The sequence below is a fragment of the Acipenser ruthenus genome, chromosome 44, assembly GCF_902713425.1.
Source record: "Acipenser ruthenus chromosome 44, fAciRut3.2 maternal haplotype, whole genome shotgun sequence".
In the NCBI taxonomy this organism is placed as follows: domain Eukaryota; kingdom Metazoa; phylum Chordata; class Actinopteri; order Acipenseriformes; family Acipenseridae; genus Acipenser; species Acipenser ruthenus.
In genome coordinates this window covers 813,255-831,825 of record NC_081232.1, presented here as the reverse complement: position 1 = coordinate 831,825, position 18,571 = coordinate 813,255, and the positions used below count along the sequence as shown (strand labels likewise).

Below are 18,571 nucleotides of genomic sequence, written 5' to 3'. Positions count from 1 at the left end.
AACAGAAAAAGCCACAAATACAATTTTAGAAAAAGCAAACCTTTATTTCATTGTCAACAGGCTCAAAAGCACCACAACTTAGAAACCAAAAGTACTTACAGCACAAACGCTGTATGTTAGTAGGACCAGGGTTTGAGGTGTACAGCCTTTTAAAAACATTTGTGAACACATTAGTACCGCTACGATTTTTTTTTGTGAAATACCCTGTATAGTGAATTGCTGTCTTTATGACACTTCGCTGGGATGTTCAATTTTCTAACTATTTTTTCTTTTTTTTTTTTTTTTTTTTTTTTTTAAAGCAGTCTACCTTGAAAAATGGATTAGTTACTTTAACCCTTGCTAGGCAGCACCTTGGAATGTTTCATCTAAATATGAACTCCTGTTTTTCAATTCTGAAAAGCGTACCGAGCCCGGTTTCACCTTGGAGATGGAAACGCAGCCCAGGCTGGCTGGCGCGGTCTCAAGATGTCTCAGTAATAATCCTCCAGGTCAGCCTTCTCAGAGCCCTGGTTCTGTACCTGCTGCTGTTTCCTGTACAAATCTGCCACCTAAAATAAATGTTTTGAATGTTGTTGGGTGGTTAAAACATTCATTAATAATAATAATAATAATAATAATAATAATAATAATAATAAGTCACGCCCCACTAGAACCTGTTATCAGTAACAACACTAGGCATTGGTGTTAGTGGTTTGAGCACCCCCTTATTTCCCCCCCCCCGTGGGTGGTCGTGCCCCAGGGAGTCCGTGCCTATGCTGCCCCTACTTCACCCCTCTCTCGTTGGCTTACCTGCGATCCATTGGTGGCATCTTCTGGCTTCTTGTCGTCTCGGATTCTCAGGAATCTTGGGAAGCGCAGCGAGATGCCTTTGACTGGATCCACCTTGTGAAACAGAACAGCACAGAGCTCAGTGTACAGAACCGTGATCCAGCTGGCAACTCAAACACAGCAGAGCCCCCAGGGACCAGAGGACGCAGGAGAAAATGAAGCAGAGAAATAGGGGAGCGGGTAGGAGAGCGTCTAGCTAAGTTGTCGATCCAGCCCATCAGGGCTCATCCGGTTCTGAGTAACTCTCTCAAAACGTTGTTTTCAATGTCAGTGATTCAGCATCAGTAACATGGCTCACTGACCCATTCCATACCCACACCACTTCACCTTCTGTCCTCACCACTTAAATTCCAACTGTGTCCTCTGGTCTGTGTTTTTGTGCCGTGCTTAAAGTATCAGTTTGTGTTGCCACCTTTTGAAGTAGACATGCACTAGGACACACAGATGGTATTATATATATACTGACCAATCCCATGGCTGCTTTGTGAACAGGTGACAGTGAAAGGTCAGCACACTTGACCTCCCACACTTGGACCGCATCCAACCACACATCCGGCTCTGTAGATTGGTCCACACGGTAATAGGGGCGGGGTTTCGGCAAAGTATGGTCCTGAAAGATTAAACAAAATGTTAGTAAAAACACTAATAACGTACCACATTTCAGACCAGATAAAAAAGGTACTTTATAAAAGGTATATCCAAAAATGCTTTTTAATTTCAATGCATATGGGGAACAGTGGTCTGTTTTTTAGAAAGGGCAACAGATACAATGCATATTTCGAAGAAGTTAGAACAACATTTTGTAGAAAAAAAGGACAAAACTTTATTTGACAAATTTAGAACATTTGGAAACTAAAAATAACAAGTTGTGTTAGATCTCTTAGCACTAGCCATGCCAGACCCCACTTATATTGGGGTGGACGGGACAGAGCATGACTCGCCGCAGTGTTATCTGCAAATTTATTAGAACACCCCATTGTATTTGTTGTGGGTATGGAATATAAAACCACTGTAAATTAAATCTTGGAAAATTGTCAAAGTATGTAAATCAGTGATTGTCTAATTTAATTGATGACTTTAATAGGCCACACATGCAATTCATTTAAAATAGTCAGAGAAAAGGAACACAGAGCCACAAATAGTAAAATGCAAGAGGCTTTTTAGAAGTTGTTTAAGATGCCTAATTAAAGCACAAAGTTTTTCCTACATCACTGATTACTGAGCGGTCTTCATACAGGCAGGTCTATAAAGGATATGAAAATGACAGATCTTCAGATGTTTTACCAAATACATTTGCACACTACAGTACCTTCTTTAGATAAGTATCTAGCAATTCAGCTTCATTAGAAACAGTCTTTGAAATGGAATGAATGCAAGACCAAAAAAAAAAAACACTTTACTGTATAAACTAATGTATCCTGGTGAGCATCTATCTATCTATCTGAGACCAATCCGTGAGTTTAGTTAGAGAGCGCTGAAGTGAAGAGGAGGAAGAGCGATGTGTTTGTTCTACCTTGAGGAAGTTGAAATGTGTCTCCAAATCTTCATCTTTGAATCCTGTTCCGATCTGTCGTGAGAAGGACAGGGAGAAACACGTTAACTCAGCCACCCCGTTTGCAACTCTACTCATTACTTGCTTCCTACTTGGGCCTCTCTCCAATATCTTTTTCAATCAGATTCCTTTATTTAAAATTAAAACAACAAAAAAAAAAACAGAGTACGAGACCGAAGCAAAGACAACGTAACATTAACATCCCCAAAAAATAAATCCAACGTTACAACATGCCGTATGATGACGCTGCAGACAGACAAACCGTTTCTCTCACTCAGGTTCCCTATTTTACAAATCACAACTGCATATTCTTTTTTAAATTCATTTTATTACATTTTGGACTTGTAATTGTTCTATTTCTACAAACTAGCTCTTTTTTTTTTACAATTAAAACCACATTTGGTGTTTGATCAAGTTTGGTATTTCTAATGTAATGGTTAAATGGTTCACGTTTTGTGTGTGTGAGAAGTAATTTGGGACCCTTGCGATGACAGACGCTATAGAAATGTGAATTGTTGTTATTGTTGCTGTATAATGCACTGATGAGACCACGCTACAAAAAGCACACTGTGGCCCGGGAGAGAGTCCAACGAAGACGAATCCCAGAGTTTAAGGGACTGAGCCGACAAGACACACAGACCGGATCAGCACTCATAAAAGACGGAAGCCATACCGACCTTGCAAATAGATGACAAACCTGGCACACAGCTAAACAGAACTGCACAACCAAACAGCTAAACAGAACTACACAGCTAATCAGAACTACACACACACACACACACGCCATTCTCATTCAAAGACAGGGAGACCTTGCAGACGGACTGGTACTCCTCGTTCTCGTCATCGTAACAAGCCAATAGGAAGCCTCCGTACGTCCCGGCTCTCTTTCCTTTGCCCAGGAACGCACCAATCACAGCCAAGTCCAAAGTGTCGCCGACGCCATCCAGGTAATCTTTCTTTAACTTAAAAAAAGAAAAGGTTAAAGTTAGATTAATGTTAGTGGCTGTCACATACACTAGAACATGCCAGTCAACTTAAACTCTATGTCACCTCTAATGAGCTGTGGTTGACAGGGTGATGTGTTGGGTTTGTAAGAGGTATAAAAACAGTACCTTCAGCCAGTTGTGCGATCTCTTTGCGATCTCGTAAGTAGCATCCTTTTCCAGTGTTTTTACCATGAGCCCTTCACAAGAGTCTGAGAGGAGAAAAAAAATAAAGACACAGACATAAAGCTTTTAAAATCGCACTGCAGTTTACACAGTGAACAGCTTCACTTTCCTAAATTACCTTTGACCGACTGTTCCAGGAATTCCGCAATGGCGTCAGTGTTGTCGGAGTCGATAGCGCAGGCGAAAACAAACTCCCCCTCCTTCTCGACGAAACTGTCTTTGAGCAGCGAGCGCCTTCGAGACAGGGGCTGGCGGACCAGGGACTGCGAAACAGATGAAAGGAAGGCATTATACAGCAGCAACGTCACTCGACACACGTTCAGAAGTCGTCACGGATCACGCTTTCCTGGCGTCTCGTTCACTAAAGACATCTGAAAGAAACCGTGCGGCTCTCTGCAGTGTAAAAAATAATGTAATTGTATGTAAAAATAATGTGATAACTTGTAACAATTGTAAGTCGCCCTGGATAAGGGCATCTGCTAAGAAATAAATAATAATAATAATAATAATAATAATAATAAATAAGAAAGGGGTTTCAGAGGTAGAGACTGCAACAAAGCACAGTTTTTAGTCACAATCTATTTATAAAGGATGCCGAGTTTTTAGCAGGTATCTCGTTTGGGTGGTGTTCACTTACCTCTCCATTGAGATAAAGCAGATCGAAGGCGTACACGCAGACTTGAACCTTGATATCCGAGGCATCAACATCCTACAACAAATTTGTTGATTTAATAACACATCACCAGCGACGATGAGGGCACTGATGCAAGTCTTGCTGTTGGTTGAATCATTAGGATCTTTTAAGACCTAACTTTCCCCCCCTCAAAATGTTCCTTTTTCTAGGGAAGCAGCACAACTGGGGATGCGGAGTTTGTTGCTGGATAACTTCACTCAGACTACTTCCTCACTAAATGTATTTGTATCCCTGAACAGATCATTCAAAATATGCTAAGGATTTTAACCCTTTGCGGTCCTATGTCGGACCCGGTCCGACATCATCAAAAAGACGCAAAAAACGGGTCTCTAGTCGTTTTTTCTCCGGACACCACATAGATAACACGGACATAAACAAGACAGCTGCTTCCGCATCCAGCGCTCAGAGAACATCACAGACATTTGCAGAGCTTTTTTTAGATGTTATAGTAATAAAATAACGACTTGGATCGCATTATTGAGGAGTTTGGTGATAAAACGAGTGATCAAGAGATGATTGATCGGTATGTACTATTATTAAGAGGCATTTGAAAAATATAGCGAACGAGGGGTGGGGCAGGGCTGGAGATGCAGTACTGAGTGTCCTGTTGATATGCAGAGCCTTTTAAACCTGTTTTACTGTGAAAAAAAATACTTTTAAAGAATGCGTCTAAAATAAATTGGACCTGACTTGCGCTGAATAAATGGACCACTAAGGATTAATGAGCAATCCGTCTCCCAAGTCCAGTGGTACCATAAACATGCTTCATTTACTAACAATGCTGAATGACTGGGTGGAGCATTTGTTCCGATTTTCCTGACTGCCAAGACTGGTATAATATTCAGTGTCCTTCTCAAAACTTATGTAACAAAAGTAACTTATTTTTTCTTACAAAATAATTTGTTACCACATTCGGTGACTTGCTCTCTGATCCTACCTTTCTCTTGCGAGTGGTAAGCACTTGGAAAGGCTGAATCTGCCTCTTCTCTCTGTCCCAAGCCACGGCCTCTGCATCAATAATACACGAGACAACGCCCGCCTTCTTGACCTGCCAAAGTAAGAGAGAGTGAGAGAGCTGCGAACCCGGGAGGAATAAACGAGGGAGAAAATAGGAGATGCTGCTTGAACAGCGGCATAATAAAAGCAGACTCTTCGATATTTGGTCCAATCAACATGCTTGACAAGCGTTGGCAATGTTCCGTGAATTAAGAGAGTGAAAGACAAAACAAACAGAAAGAGATTGAACGTGTGCCTTAAACAGGGATGTAAAATTGCATCATATAAATGAAACACTGAGGCACTAAATAACATGCCTACGTGTAGATTTACAACAAAGCAGAGGGAACACAAAGCCACTTTTTCAGGAACAGCGGCTTGAAACCTGGTTCCAGGAGACCGGGAGACCTAGTTTGAGGTCGCTGTATCAAACCCCAGGTCTCCCCTGGTGTGCCGTGCAGTGGCCTGAAACCTAGTCTCCTGAAACCAAGTTCCAAGCCACAGTGGCTTCGTGTTCCCTCAGCTTAACACACATGCAGAAACAACACTGAAGACGCCGAGAAAGACTTTGTGAAAACGTTTGTCATTACTTATTACGTTCCTTTTAGTATTTCCAATAGGAAAACACTGGTAGTTGTGAAGATGGTGTTGGATAGTAAGGAGACGGCAATGGTAAACATTTCAGAAACAAAATGTTATTAGTATGCTTGACTGGAATAGGCAAAGCGACGCGGATATGTTCAGCAATTGAAATTAAGGTAAGATGGGAAAGACAGCTATTCCTAATTTCCAAGATTACATAGCGCTTTGATTTTGGTGTGGATTTAACTTGTCATGTAAACGTAGAGATATTGATGAGAGAGAGACAGACAGACAGACAGACAGGTACCTCTGGTATTCTGGAGATGATGTCAGGGTATTTGCTGGTGTTGTTCTCTTGGTTTCGACTGTAAACGTGAATCTCTCCATTCTCAAGAATGTGGATCTAAAAAAAAAACACACACAAGTAGGTCACCTTAATCTTTCTTCTCACATCTTTAAAAACTCTGGAATGACTGTATCAAGTTTGATCAATTTCAGGGGAGTGGTTTTAAAGAGGCCAGTCAAAAAGAAGGTAATTTTTGAGTTACCCACAAACAGCCAATGTGTTTCTAGCTTATCCCACCAATCAACCATTTTCTAATAAGGACAGATTTTATTGTCTTTTTTTTAGCTTTACAGATTCAACTATTGGCAAGACGGGCCGAATGGCCTCCTCTCGTTTGTAAACGTTCTTATGTTTGTTTGTAAACTTTCCAACCCATTAAGAGCCTTTGTAATTTTTGTAGCATTCTTAACTGGTATCTACCTGTTATTTTAATTTTCTCTTTAACTATACTGTTATGAGAACTTACTCTAATTGTTAACCGCAAGTCTAAATGTAACTTAATTCGGATGTTTTTATGACGCCCCAATATATATTAAGAACCGGAAGCCTAAAAATGATTAATTTCTTGGTGTTTTCCTCCCCACTGATGATAAAGCTCAATTGTTTATGTGTTGAGCTTCATAGCTGGCGTCTGCAAATGACTGCACACAACACCAATGGCAATGTTAGTAAGATTCCATTCATAAAGCTTACACATCTATAGCGTAAATATCGTTAGACTCAACAAATGTGGCACCTAGTTATCAACAGAAATCAGATCATGATCAGTTACCTGATTCTCTGGGAGACAGCTTGGGCACGGATATCAGAAGAGGATTCAGGTAAGCTTGTTTCACTCGCACTCTCAGGTGCCTGTCTTACATATCTTGCCTAACCCTGTGTGTGTGTGTGTGTGTGTGTTTATCAATCCCTTGTCCCGTTGTCCGGGCTGGTCCACTAGAATAAGGAGTAACTCCCACAACTGCAGCTGGGCTCCAGTGTCATCCGTTGAGCCCTTAACGATCCTTACAGCTAGCCATTGAAATAAGAGGCATCAACAGGCACAGTACTCCTACCTGAGCTCTCTCTCCATCATATTTGTATTCACAGGTGAAAGCGGCTTCATCAAACCTCTTCATAACCTCCCCGATTCCTCTCGTAGGGTGGGCCAGCATGGGCTTCAGAGGCACCCCTGAAACAGACACTCAACGGGTCAGACTGACAGACACTGGGGAGAGAAAACTGAACCGGCGCCATCTAGGGTGGAAACAGTAGAGTACAACTCGAAGGAGAATGCACAGGTAAAAACAGTGTTGAATTCCGGTCACCACTTCAGACTGATCCCTGGGCCGCGAGGAATGATCTACTAAGATTGAGGGAATTGAATCTGTTTAGCCTTTAACAAAGAACAATTAGAGGAGAAGTGAGGGTCTTTAAAATCTTAAAAAACTGACTTGGTTAACCCTAGCACAGAAACCAGGACCAGGGGTCACTTAGGTTTCAGATAGACTTAGGACAGAGGTAAGGAGACACTTCTTCACACAGAGAGTGGTGAGAGAGATGGAATGGGTTACCTAGTCATGTTGTTGATGCAGAATCACTTGGATCCTTTAAGACCCGACTTAAAGTTTTGAGATGAATCAGCTATTAGAAACTGGATGAGCACTGATGGCCTCCTCTTTGTAAATGTTCCTAGGTTCTTATGGCTGTATTGTTATTTTAACCTGCCCCCATATCACATTGATACTGCTGGAAGCAGCTGCTCTTACTGTCTCCAGTCCACTACACGTTTGTGGCAGACTGCATCTAACAGAGAAAGAGAGGGTGTGCACACAACACATTACCTGGAGTCAGTTTGCAGTGTTTAGGAAGTTCATCAATTCCTTCCTTTAGGAGAACCGGCACAATCACGTCATAGTTAGGCAGCTCACTGTGGAGACACAAACATAAGAGAAGTTTGAGAATGAGAAAAGTCCATTCGGTCCATCAAGTTTCTTGTTAGCACACCACTCTCCCCTGCTGGGAGCCTTTTAAATGTTCCCAGTGTTTCAGATCCTACTACTGCTCTAAAAAGAGTGCAAAGAAGAGCAACCAGAATTATCCTGGGCTTAAAAGGCATGTCGTATGCAGACAGGCTAAAAGAATTGAATCTATTCAGTCTTGAACAAAGAAGACTACACGGCAATCTGATTCAAGCATTCAAAATCCTAAAAGGTATAGACAATGTCGACCCACGGGACTTTTTTTACCTGAAAAAAGAAACAAGGATCAGGGGTCACAAATGGAGATTAGATAAAGGGGCATTCAGAACAGAAAATAGGAGGCACTTTTTTACACAGAGAATTGTGAGGGTCTGGAACCAACTCCCCAGTAATTTTGTTGAAGCGGACACCCTGGGATCCTTCAAGAAGCTGCTTGATGAGATTCTGGGATCAATAAGCGACTAACAACCAAACGAGCAAGATGGGCCGAATGGCCTCCTCTCGTTTGTAAACTTTCTTATGTTCTACACCTGGTAGGCTATTCCATGCTAACAGAAACAGACGTGGAATACATGCGTATCGGGGTATCTCGCTGTGGCACCCACCAATTTGCAGAAGTGAGGGTCACGGTCCTGGAGAAAGGGTTTCTCTAACACAGCAATGGTAGGGGAGTGCAATGTTTTTCAAAAAATAAATAATAAAGGTTTGTAAACTGCAACAGAAACCCAGGGCACTCTCACCAGTACGTCTGCTTGAGGAGAAGCACTTTCTCATCGATCCAGGCTTTCCGAGACTCGCTAGACATTCCCTTCCCAGCATCCAGCACCGCGGGGGGGAATTCTAGACAGACAGGGGAGCGTAGAGCATTAGAAAATCGACAGGGATCGAGGCATTGGGAACGCTTCTGTATGCAAAAGCTTCAAACACAAAAGTACATGCATGCATGTGCATATTATTAATCTACAGTAACATGAGAAAACTTTCATTAAAAAGTAAGAAGGCCAGTTTATCACAATAGGACAGGTGGTTCCCTAATATATACAGAACTATAAAACAAAATACTAGCTTATACCCATGTGAATATTGATAAGGACTTTAATGAGAGTAGCAGAACCTACTGCTTTAAGGAGGTGGCTGCCAATTCAATTTGTACATACATCAAAAGAACAGCGACATGCTTTGACCATGATAATAAATAACCTAGGAACCTATGATACAAGTTATCAGTACTAAAACATGTGTTTCTTTCAAAACTGCACATGAGATCTCCATAGCAAAATAGTACAAAGTAAGAAAAATATGATAGCATTGGCTATAACCTCAAACTGCTGGAGTTTAAGAAAGACAGACCTTGTCCTGGAGGTGTCAGACAGACTGCCTGTGCTAAAGCTGCCAATACAGACTGCTCTGCAAGTCCTATGCGAAGTTTACCGCCCAGGGATCTGCACAGCAAGGAGAGTTAGACAGTGGCGTTAGAAATAAAAGGGCAAACTAAACTAACTCTGTGTCCTTCACGTGACTGTCGCTGGCAAATAACTTCATTAATCTGTCTCAAACGGTCAGTTTTAAACCCTTTAAGGGACTTGTGTGTCCCACAAATAAAAATGATGAACTTCTGAAAAGTCTAAATTTACAATTTAGACTTCCTGTTCTCTTGCTATTTGAAATGAATTGCAGGTGTGACCTATTAAAGTCATCAATTAAAATGACCATCACTGATTTTAAGATTTGCAGTTCCAGTGGTTTGATTTCAGATGCACGATCAATTAAAAGTACAGAAGCAACGAACTGTGCTCGAATGCATTTGCGCATGAATCTATAACAACGGAAAATGCACAACAGATAAAGACTGATGCAATGACTTTGTTACTCACCGCACAATGTAGCGCGCCTCCGAGAATCGACAAGCCACAAACAGCCCTTTGATGATATCAATCTTCTTGTTCATGGACTAGAGAGAAAAAAAGAAATAAATAACTCACCACCTACTTTTAAAAGATTTGCTTTCATAACAGGATTACTTCATTCCTTTAACTACACTCTTTCTTAACATTTTGATGAACTTGCCACTAGTTCCTTTTAAATATAAAATAAACGAAATCGCTAGCAACTATTAAAAAAAAAAAAAAAAAAAACACACAACACGTTTCTCCTGCTTTTAATTAGCCAGCAGACCACGATTCTTAAACACAAAATCGCCCCGCCATTGGATCTGTGCTTTAAGCTCAGTTTTCCAGAAAAAAAGTAGTATGTAAAATTCACATTTAGATTTGTGCAAAATTTTATTTTAAAAGGTTGTATTTTTACCATAATTCTTGTATTATTAGAACACTCTTCACGCCCCACCCCCTCCCCCCTCTAGAAAGTCTGATACGCCCCCCCATTCAGAAATGCAAATTTTCACAGGAAACCAAATGCTACACACGGCATTGGGTAAATTTCACGGAAACAGTGAAATCCGTGAAAAACACTATTTCTGAGTGTCTCAAAGAAAGACGTTTCTGTCTCTATAGATAACCCAATGTGGTATTTACACTATGTTATCACCCTTTTTCATTTTCTAGGTTCTTTAGCTGCACAGCAAATCTCTCACCGCATTCCCCGTCATTCTGGCAATGTCAGTCAACTTGCTGAAAACTCCCACGGCGGTCAGTTTAGGCGGAGTGAACATCATACGCTGGTTGCTACGGGAACTCTCGGCAACCAATCCTAGATCTCCTTTCTCCTGAGACTCCGCCTTGATCCTGTCCAGCTGACGACCTGAAAACAAAGAACCGTTTTGACACTAGCGATCGAACTTGACCCAGCTATCTTGGGTCTCATGTCAAGCCGAGTGCGGTTATATTCCTTAACACTGAAAAAAATACAGTAGTGTGCAAATGTATTAGAACACCTTAAGATTAGGCATCTTAAACAACTTCTAAAAAGTCTTGTGGATTTTATCATGCGTGGCTATGTGTTCCTTTTCTCTTACTGTTTTTAATTGCATGTTGCGTCCTATTGAAGTCATCAATAAATTAAACAATAACTAATTTGCCTATTTTGACAATTTTCCAAGATTTGTAGATAGTGGTTTGATTTGATATGCACAACAAATCAGAACTACAGAACGCGTTCTAGTAAATGTGCACACTGCTGTAAAGATGCCAGCTGAAATGCTATACCAGCAGTACACAAACACACACACACAGACAGACAGACACGCTGGGTTTACCTGTCGCCTGGGCAACAGCCTTCATGAGCACAGTCTCTCCAACCCCAAGCTCCAAACCCAGGAAGGCGGGTCCGAGCTGGTTCAGACAGAGGTAGAGACAGGGCAGCAGGTCCGAGGGGGTTAGGACCACGATTGAGCGGAACAGGTTACTGAGGATCTCAACAATACGCAGCCTGGAAAGAGGGAAGATAAATACAGAGACAGACAGGCATTCAGCCCATTGACGCTGGTCTGATTCCCATCCGCTAATCACACAACACCTTCCATGAAGGATCTCAACAGATCAGCTGCAACAACAAGGCTTGACAATCCATTCCGCAGACCCTCCATTGAAAAGTGCCTGCGTTTGTACAGAGGGAGTTTCTATATATCCAGACTGATGCTCTGTACAAGTGGTTCTCTACACTGAACAACACAGTAATACTACGACACCATGACTTCCAAGCGACAACAGCTGCACTGTACATTGAAGGTACCGCATTTTACTACAGCAGGGGTGGCAAGATTCCCATTGCATAGCAGTTTGATCCATTCCTGGTTTTCCTAGGAGTTTAGTAAGACACACCCGAGCTTATTACCTATACACTGTGTCTAATCAAGCTCAAATTAACACCTGGAGTGGGTGAAACTGCTATGCAATAGGAGTCTTATTTCCATCCCTGCTACAGTAATCACAAAAAAAGCAGACTTGGAGACAGTTAGAAAGAGTTTACAGTTACAAATAGAAATACTTAAGGACACAGAAACAGTTAAGACTTGAAAGTGATTCATTTTACTACAGTAATCGCAAAAAACAGTAGAAAGTTAGAATTGATGTTACAAAGAGTTAGACTAAAAGCATGAGGGTGAGGGAGCAACGAGCTTACCTGGCAGACTCCTCTTCAATTCTCTCAAACGTCCGGGACACAGCCAGATAGGGAACTCTGCACAAGTCAAAACACAGGGGTCAAAAACTGGAGACGGGAAGGAGGGAAATGAAGATGTGATTAGCTTCAGGTGACAAAAGAGATCACTCCCCCAAGACGAGTCTCGGATACATCAGATAAAACAGAAATTTGGAAAGACACCGTGTTTTAATAGCCACTTTTTACATTATTTTGATTTTTTTTTTTTAAATGGAAAACACACGATCATAAGAACACTTTTAAAACATGAGGAGGCCGTTCAGCACATCGACAGCTATGCCCAAAGGTGTTGCATCACTTAGAATTTTATGATTGAAACAATTAAAAAAAAAAAAAAAAAGTGTGTGTATTTATGAGCATAACTGACATTTTATTAGACATCATGTAATCAAAGAAACTACAGAATTTTAAAAATATCGCCAAAAAAAGAGTCTACCGGAAGCCATTACAGTAGTACAGTATTTCATGTTAGATTTGGAAATTTTGGTTTCGTGGCGGTTTCATGTTCCCTCTGCTTTGTGTGGTCACAGAAAACAGACGGACAGGCCTGTTGGTCTCACCTCTGGCCTTGGCTCCAGCAGGCATCGTTCACAGGGTCATACTTCTGTTTCGATGGATTGTAATCTGTGGAGGTCTCCTGAGCAGCTGCAGTCTTTGCTGATCCTCCGAAAAAACTGAGACAGATAAATAAGCAAGACTATAATAAAACACATTATTGTATCTAAACAATAACGCTCCATGTAGAATGCAATGTGGGTATTTGGAACTAATAAATGGTTATTCCATTTGAAACATGGTCTGGTACAGCGTAACAAAGCATAAAGCTTTAATTCATAAAGCTTACAGTGGGATGGGCAGCAGTTTAAATGCTATAGCCTTCACCTCAGGAGGCTGGGTTCAAATCAGTCACCTTGTCATATGCAACACTGTAGACTATTAGACAACCTTTAATATGTCACGCAATCAGGTCTAAATCAATACTAAAATGATTTTGTACTGGTAACCATTTTGCCATCTTCATAAGAAATCAGACCATGCTTGGCTGTCCAGTTTGTCTATACTCATTACAATACGCTTCTTCCCAACTGGATGTCTTCTTAACACTCTCCTGCTACTGCTGCATGCAGCAGGGGGTGGTTATAAACGCCACCTGCTGTAGCTCAAGCCTAATAAGAACCCGTTTTGTCTCTCATGAGTCACACCCTCTCACCTGGCTGGCTTGGTCTCCTTGCTGCTGCCTCCTTCAGGAGACGAGAGCTGATTGGCTGGCTTGGTCTCCGTGCTGCTGCCTCCTTCAGGAGACGAGAGCTGATTGGCTGGTTTGTCACCCGGCTTCTCTAACTTGGCAGCGGCTTTCTTGGGTGCTGAAGGTCAGAAGAATCCGAGAGAATAAAATGCACAGGTGTTACGAGGAGGATAATTCAACACTTACTGAACTCACAGACTGAGGCGCTGCATTGATGTGTTTCTGTGGCTGACAGCCATCTTGGCTCACAAGCAGTTAGGCTTAGAGCCAAGATGGCCGCCCGTTGCACAGCCACACGGCTTGAAAGGAGTCCACTGGTTTGGTGTCTTTCTGGGAAGGTTCACTGTGTGATTGAACAGCCTGAGAGTGCTAGGCAGGCAGATCCTGGCTGGCTGATCAATCAGTCAATTAACCACCTGGAGAAGACACCACACCATTTAAAAAGAACAAATAACTGTTTTTGTTTTTGGGTGGGGAGTTAGATACGTCAGTTTTGTGTGGAATTACAGAGTGCATAGTTTAGCGAAGGCGCTGCTACACATGAACTTTACCTTAGGAAAGTGTTTGTTTGGCCACCGTGCTAATGTTTACTTTGAATGACTATCTGGGAAAAATACTTATTTTTTATAAAAATTCCGGTTTTGTCTCCAGTCTGCATGTGAAGGCTACTTTACCACAGACATGCTGCTATTTAAAATAACTCAATAAATACAGGAGGATATGGGGGTTACAATAAAAATAAATACATCAAAAAACAAAACTAATAAAAAGCTTACCAAAGAAGCTGCTGATTGGTTTCTTCTTGGGTGGTTCCGCCTTCACTTCCTCTTCTGACTGCACCAACTTCCTGTTTCCCTCTGGGCTTTTAACTTCTTCTGGCTCCTGCTTCAATTTTTTCACTTCCTGTTTTGGTGAATTTTTGCTTTTGGCTTTTCTCACTTCCTGTTTGGGTGACTTTTTACCTTTAACCCCTGGGCTCTTCACTTCCGGATTCACCTTGACTTCTTTTTTCACTTCCTGTTTGGGTGATGTCGCCTCTTTCTCTTCCTTTCTGGGTGAACCCTCCCCCTTAACTGCATCGGTTTCCTCCCCCTTCTTGTGCACACTTTCCACATCAGCATTTTCGTTCTTCAGATTATTTTTGGGTACACTTTCACTTGTAACCTCCATGTCTTCTTCAGTCACTTCCTCTGCTAAACAGAAATCACATTTGAGAAACAGACGACACAAAAGCTCCCAAAGCCAAACACACACACACAGATCCCCTGCTACGGCTAGAAATACAGAATTCATGACAAGTGGAGAAGAGATAGGCAGCATTGTGATAGGTATTGTGTTGTCTAGTTTTGCAGTATGGTACAAGGCCCTCAATGATTGGGCGTGCTTGCCTGTGCCCGCCTCCTCTCGCCGCACTCTCTTTGGCTCGCTCCCTTTTGACTCTCCTTCCTCGGAGGACTGGCTCCGCCCCTCTGTTGTGCTCTCCAGCTTTCTCTTCGGAAACTGCTTCCGAGCTGAAGAATTCAAATCAAATACGGTAAACAGGGCTGATTTACAGAACGACGGGGGGGGGGGGGGGGGGAGGTTGGGGGATCTTTTTTGCCCATTTTTCCTCACTCAGAACTCTTACTTACTAGATATATCTTTGTGTCCCTGAATAGATCATCTGTCACCTACACAAAGATAGTTAGTGATAGTAGTCTGAGGTGAACAGGCAATCGCCAGAAATTAAGACAGCTAACAAATGTGGTTTTAATTGTAAAAAAAAAAAAAAAAAAAAAAAGCTAGTTTGTAGAAATAGAACAGTTAAGGGTCTAAAACTAACATTTTATAGAATTGTTTGTTTTTTTTCAAAGCAGTTTTGATTATAAAAATAGGAAAATGAAGTTAGAAAAGCTATTTTGTAAAAAAATATTATTTTCAATCTGGATTTAAAAAACAGGAAGAGCTTCCCTGTTTACAAGAAAAGGGCCTACCAGTCCTTCGTTTGGGAATGCCGGATGGAGACGTCCCAGAAGCCTCAGTGACGGGTGACTGATCAATGGGGGAATCCGCACTGGAACTGGGGTCTGTTTTCATGGAGGGAGGTGGAGATTTGGGGAGATCCTGTAGGACAGAAAATTGAGGAAAAAACACACATTCAAGCACAACACCACAAATACCCATTTAAAGGAATAATGTACACACAGCCGTTCATTTCTTTGAGACATTTATCAAGGTCACCCAACACCCAATATGGAATTACATAACTTCTTAAAATGAGTAGACCGTTAACTGTTAAATTCAGAGATACCAGGGTATTTATTAAGTACGACACTACAATCCTCAGCCCTAGTCTTGCTATAAATTGCTTGCACACTTTTGGGCACTGCAGCACTGACAGACTTCTAAATCCCCAAGCTGTGACAGCCTAATTCTACCGGTTTCTTTTCTGGTTGTGGAGTGGGCGTGTCCCCCTGGACATTCCTGTCATCCGATTGGTCCTTGCTTTCTGGCTCCTCGTCATCATCGCTGTCTAGGATTGCTCGACATCTCTTCGCAGTCCTTTTCACCGGCGAATCACATTCATGCACTCCGTTCTGAGGCTTCAGGGGAGATTTGAGGGGCCTGGAATACAAAACAAATGTTTTCAAATGTTTTTATAATGGTGACATATGTGATTAGATAGCGATACAGAAAGTAAAAACAAAGTTACAGTTAAAAACACTACACCTGTCAAACCTCATCATAGCTAACCATATTGCTACTGTTTGTGATTTTGGAGATTTCAACCTTATCTCCTCTCAAGGCCAAGAATGTAGTGTAAAAATAAGGGCAGACTTGGAGTTTGATACAGCAACCTCAAACTAGGTCTCCTGGAACCAGGTTTCAAGCCACTGTTCCTGAGAAAGTGGCTTTGTGTCCCCTCAGCTTTTGGTCAAAGATTTGTCAAGACACTGTTCCTGAGAAAGTGGCTTTGTGTCCCCTCAGCTTTTGGTCAAAGATTTGTCAAGACACTGTTCCTGAGAAAGTGGCTTTGTGTCCCCTCAGCTTTTGGTCAAAGATCTGCAACTTACACTTTCTTTTCTGTAGTCTCCTCCTCTTTCTTCACTGTTTGCTTCTCCTTCCCTCCTTTCGGCTGGAAAAATGACCTGCACAGGAAAAACACATATCTATAAAATTGAAATTAAATAAATCTCAGCTGTCACGAATCAATTCTTAACAACCAAACACACTTCGACTTCACATACTGTAAAACATGAAAAATTTGGCTGGCCACAAACATTCACTACCACACAGAATACAGTATACTGCACCATATTAACTAACCTATCTTCATAGAGGTACAGCATGACGTGGTACAACTCAAATCAAATTCTGAAATCAGCGTCGTCGATTATGAACTGCTTCTGAAATATCTGCAGGCTCCAAAATCGAAGTGTAAAATGCAAAAACGCGAGATCTCAGGGAGTACTGCCTTACTCGTATTGGACATCTGTTCGGTTTGCACAATGAAACGTTTTACGGGTAGGGTTACTCGTTAAATTCTGGACTCCGACCGTGCATTTTAAAGATGGGTTACCAGTACAAACTCTACTGCCATAAGAAGCCCCCAAAAGACTTCTGCCAGTAGTTTACATAAGGGCTGAAGACACAGAAATAATTCGATTGTATTGACTTAATGTGAAGTTGTATTAATGATGTGCAGCGGAATCAGCTGCCGTATCGTGCTCTGTATTGTAGAGGCACGCCTGCCGTACTGAAGTTTTAACCCGTAAATGGGTCCACAAGGACAGTCAACTCCTGCAAATTTAATGCACGTGTAACTGTATTAACAAATGTTTCTTAAAGTCTTATCTGAGTTTGTAAATGCTGCGCGCTTTCACTTTGTGATCTCATTCACTCACCCCCGCCCCTAACTTTGCAACTTGCAAGAAAGAAGACAAAAAAAAAAAAAGATACTCACGCTATACTCCGCTGCATTTTCACGTTTTACACACGCTGTTTGCGGTATTTTACAGGAGATATTTTACTGTTAAGATTTTTATTAATATTACTTCTCCTGTGTTCCTATCTAGCTGTCTTTTCCCCGCGCGCGCCAGCTCCAAACAAACGCGCGAAAGTGACGTCAAGGTCAGGAAAAAAAAAAAACACAAGCAAAGAAATGGGGCGATCAAAAACCAACCCGGAGTTTAATATTAACATCAACCGGACATTCTGTCGATTTACAGTAATTTCATGCATTTTGTAAATCAAGGCTATTTTATACGTGGTCCAAAAAGCTTGGTCGTGCTTTATTTATGTATGTGTTTGTTTCTTTGTATACATCTGATCGACACGACGGTAACCAGATACTTTGGGGGTAATGTCGCTTTCCAACCCGATGAATATATATATATATTTTTTAAGACTATAAAAAAAAAAGTCACAGGATTTCTATTTAGAAGAAGTTCTTCTTTAACTTTTTTTCAAAGTAAACCAGACTTTTTTTAAACGCCATGATACTGAAAGAGGGAAAGAAAGCCAGCTATGGCTATGATAAGGTCTGCCTTAGGAAGGTCACGGTCGAGCGTGGCGGCCATCTTGGTTGTGGCTGTATAGTCAAACAGTTACTATCACTTCAGGGACTGAGCAATAGTGATACATTTTACAATAGCAGAGTTGAATATTATGAGGAATTCGGCAATAATCTGTCAAAAAATAATAACAATACAAAGTGCAACAGTGGAACTTGAATTTAGTGTTTATTAATGAATGTCCTCTTTTCATTGCCTTTCATCAGAAATCTTTCTTTTTTTCTTAAATTCACTGATGACGTAGCAACTCCAAAGCCGTTAAAATAACAGTATATACCATTTAAAAATGTAACATCGGGTGCTTTTTTTTTTTTTTTGCAGATCATAACAGTTTTCTTTCTGTTTTGTTTTGTTTGGTTTCTACTGTCCTCTAATCAAAACATGTTAAATGTACAAAAAGACAGATTAGAAAAAAAAATTTAAACATGTACACATAATCAGAATTGCAAGTATTAAATAAATAACCTGTACGATTGTTTACTTTATTTTTGAATGGTGAACTTCTAACACGACCTAATAAACTGC

At 41.2% G+C, this 18,571-nt stretch overlaps 1 protein-coding gene across 3 annotated transcripts; it reads right to left on the bottom strand.

The window, feature by feature from the left end:
- Positions 1-23: 23 nt before the first annotated feature.
- On the bottom strand, positions 24-17,600 carry lig1 (ligase I, DNA, ATP-dependent). Of its 3 annotated transcripts, none has more exons than XM_033997930.3 (26): positions 17,437-17,600; positions 16,547-16,621; positions 15,911-16,097; positions 15,467-15,596; positions 14,882-15,004; positions 14,270-14,686; positions 13,458-13,611; positions 12,808-12,921; positions 12,209-12,265; positions 11,343-11,515; positions 10,722-10,888; positions 10,003-10,079; positions 9,479-9,570; positions 8,869-8,968; positions 7,991-8,076; positions 7,223-7,338; positions 6,129-6,224; positions 5,181-5,291; positions 4,187-4,258; positions 3,668-3,812; positions 3,493-3,575; positions 3,190-3,342; positions 2,342-2,395; positions 1,295-1,438; positions 790-882; positions 24-548 (listed from the first exon to the last, which is right to left on the bottom strand). In XM_033997930.3, the coding sequence occupies exons 1-26, from the start codon at positions 17,451-17,453 to the stop codon at positions 471-473; spliced, it is 3,114 nt and encodes a 1,037-aa protein (XP_033853821.3). In that variant the 5' UTR covers positions 17,454-17,600; the 3' UTR covers positions 24-470. The 3 variants fall into 3 exon arrangements, with proteins under 3 accessions (XP_033853821.3, XP_058868386.1, XP_058868385.1); XM_059012403.1 differs by lacking the exon at positions 17,437-17,600 and adding an exon at positions 16,800-17,360 and having other exon boundaries at positions 14,270-14,683; XM_059012402.1 differs by lacking the exon at positions 17,437-17,600 and adding an exon at positions 16,800-17,359.
- Positions 17,601-18,571: the final 971 nt, after the last annotated feature.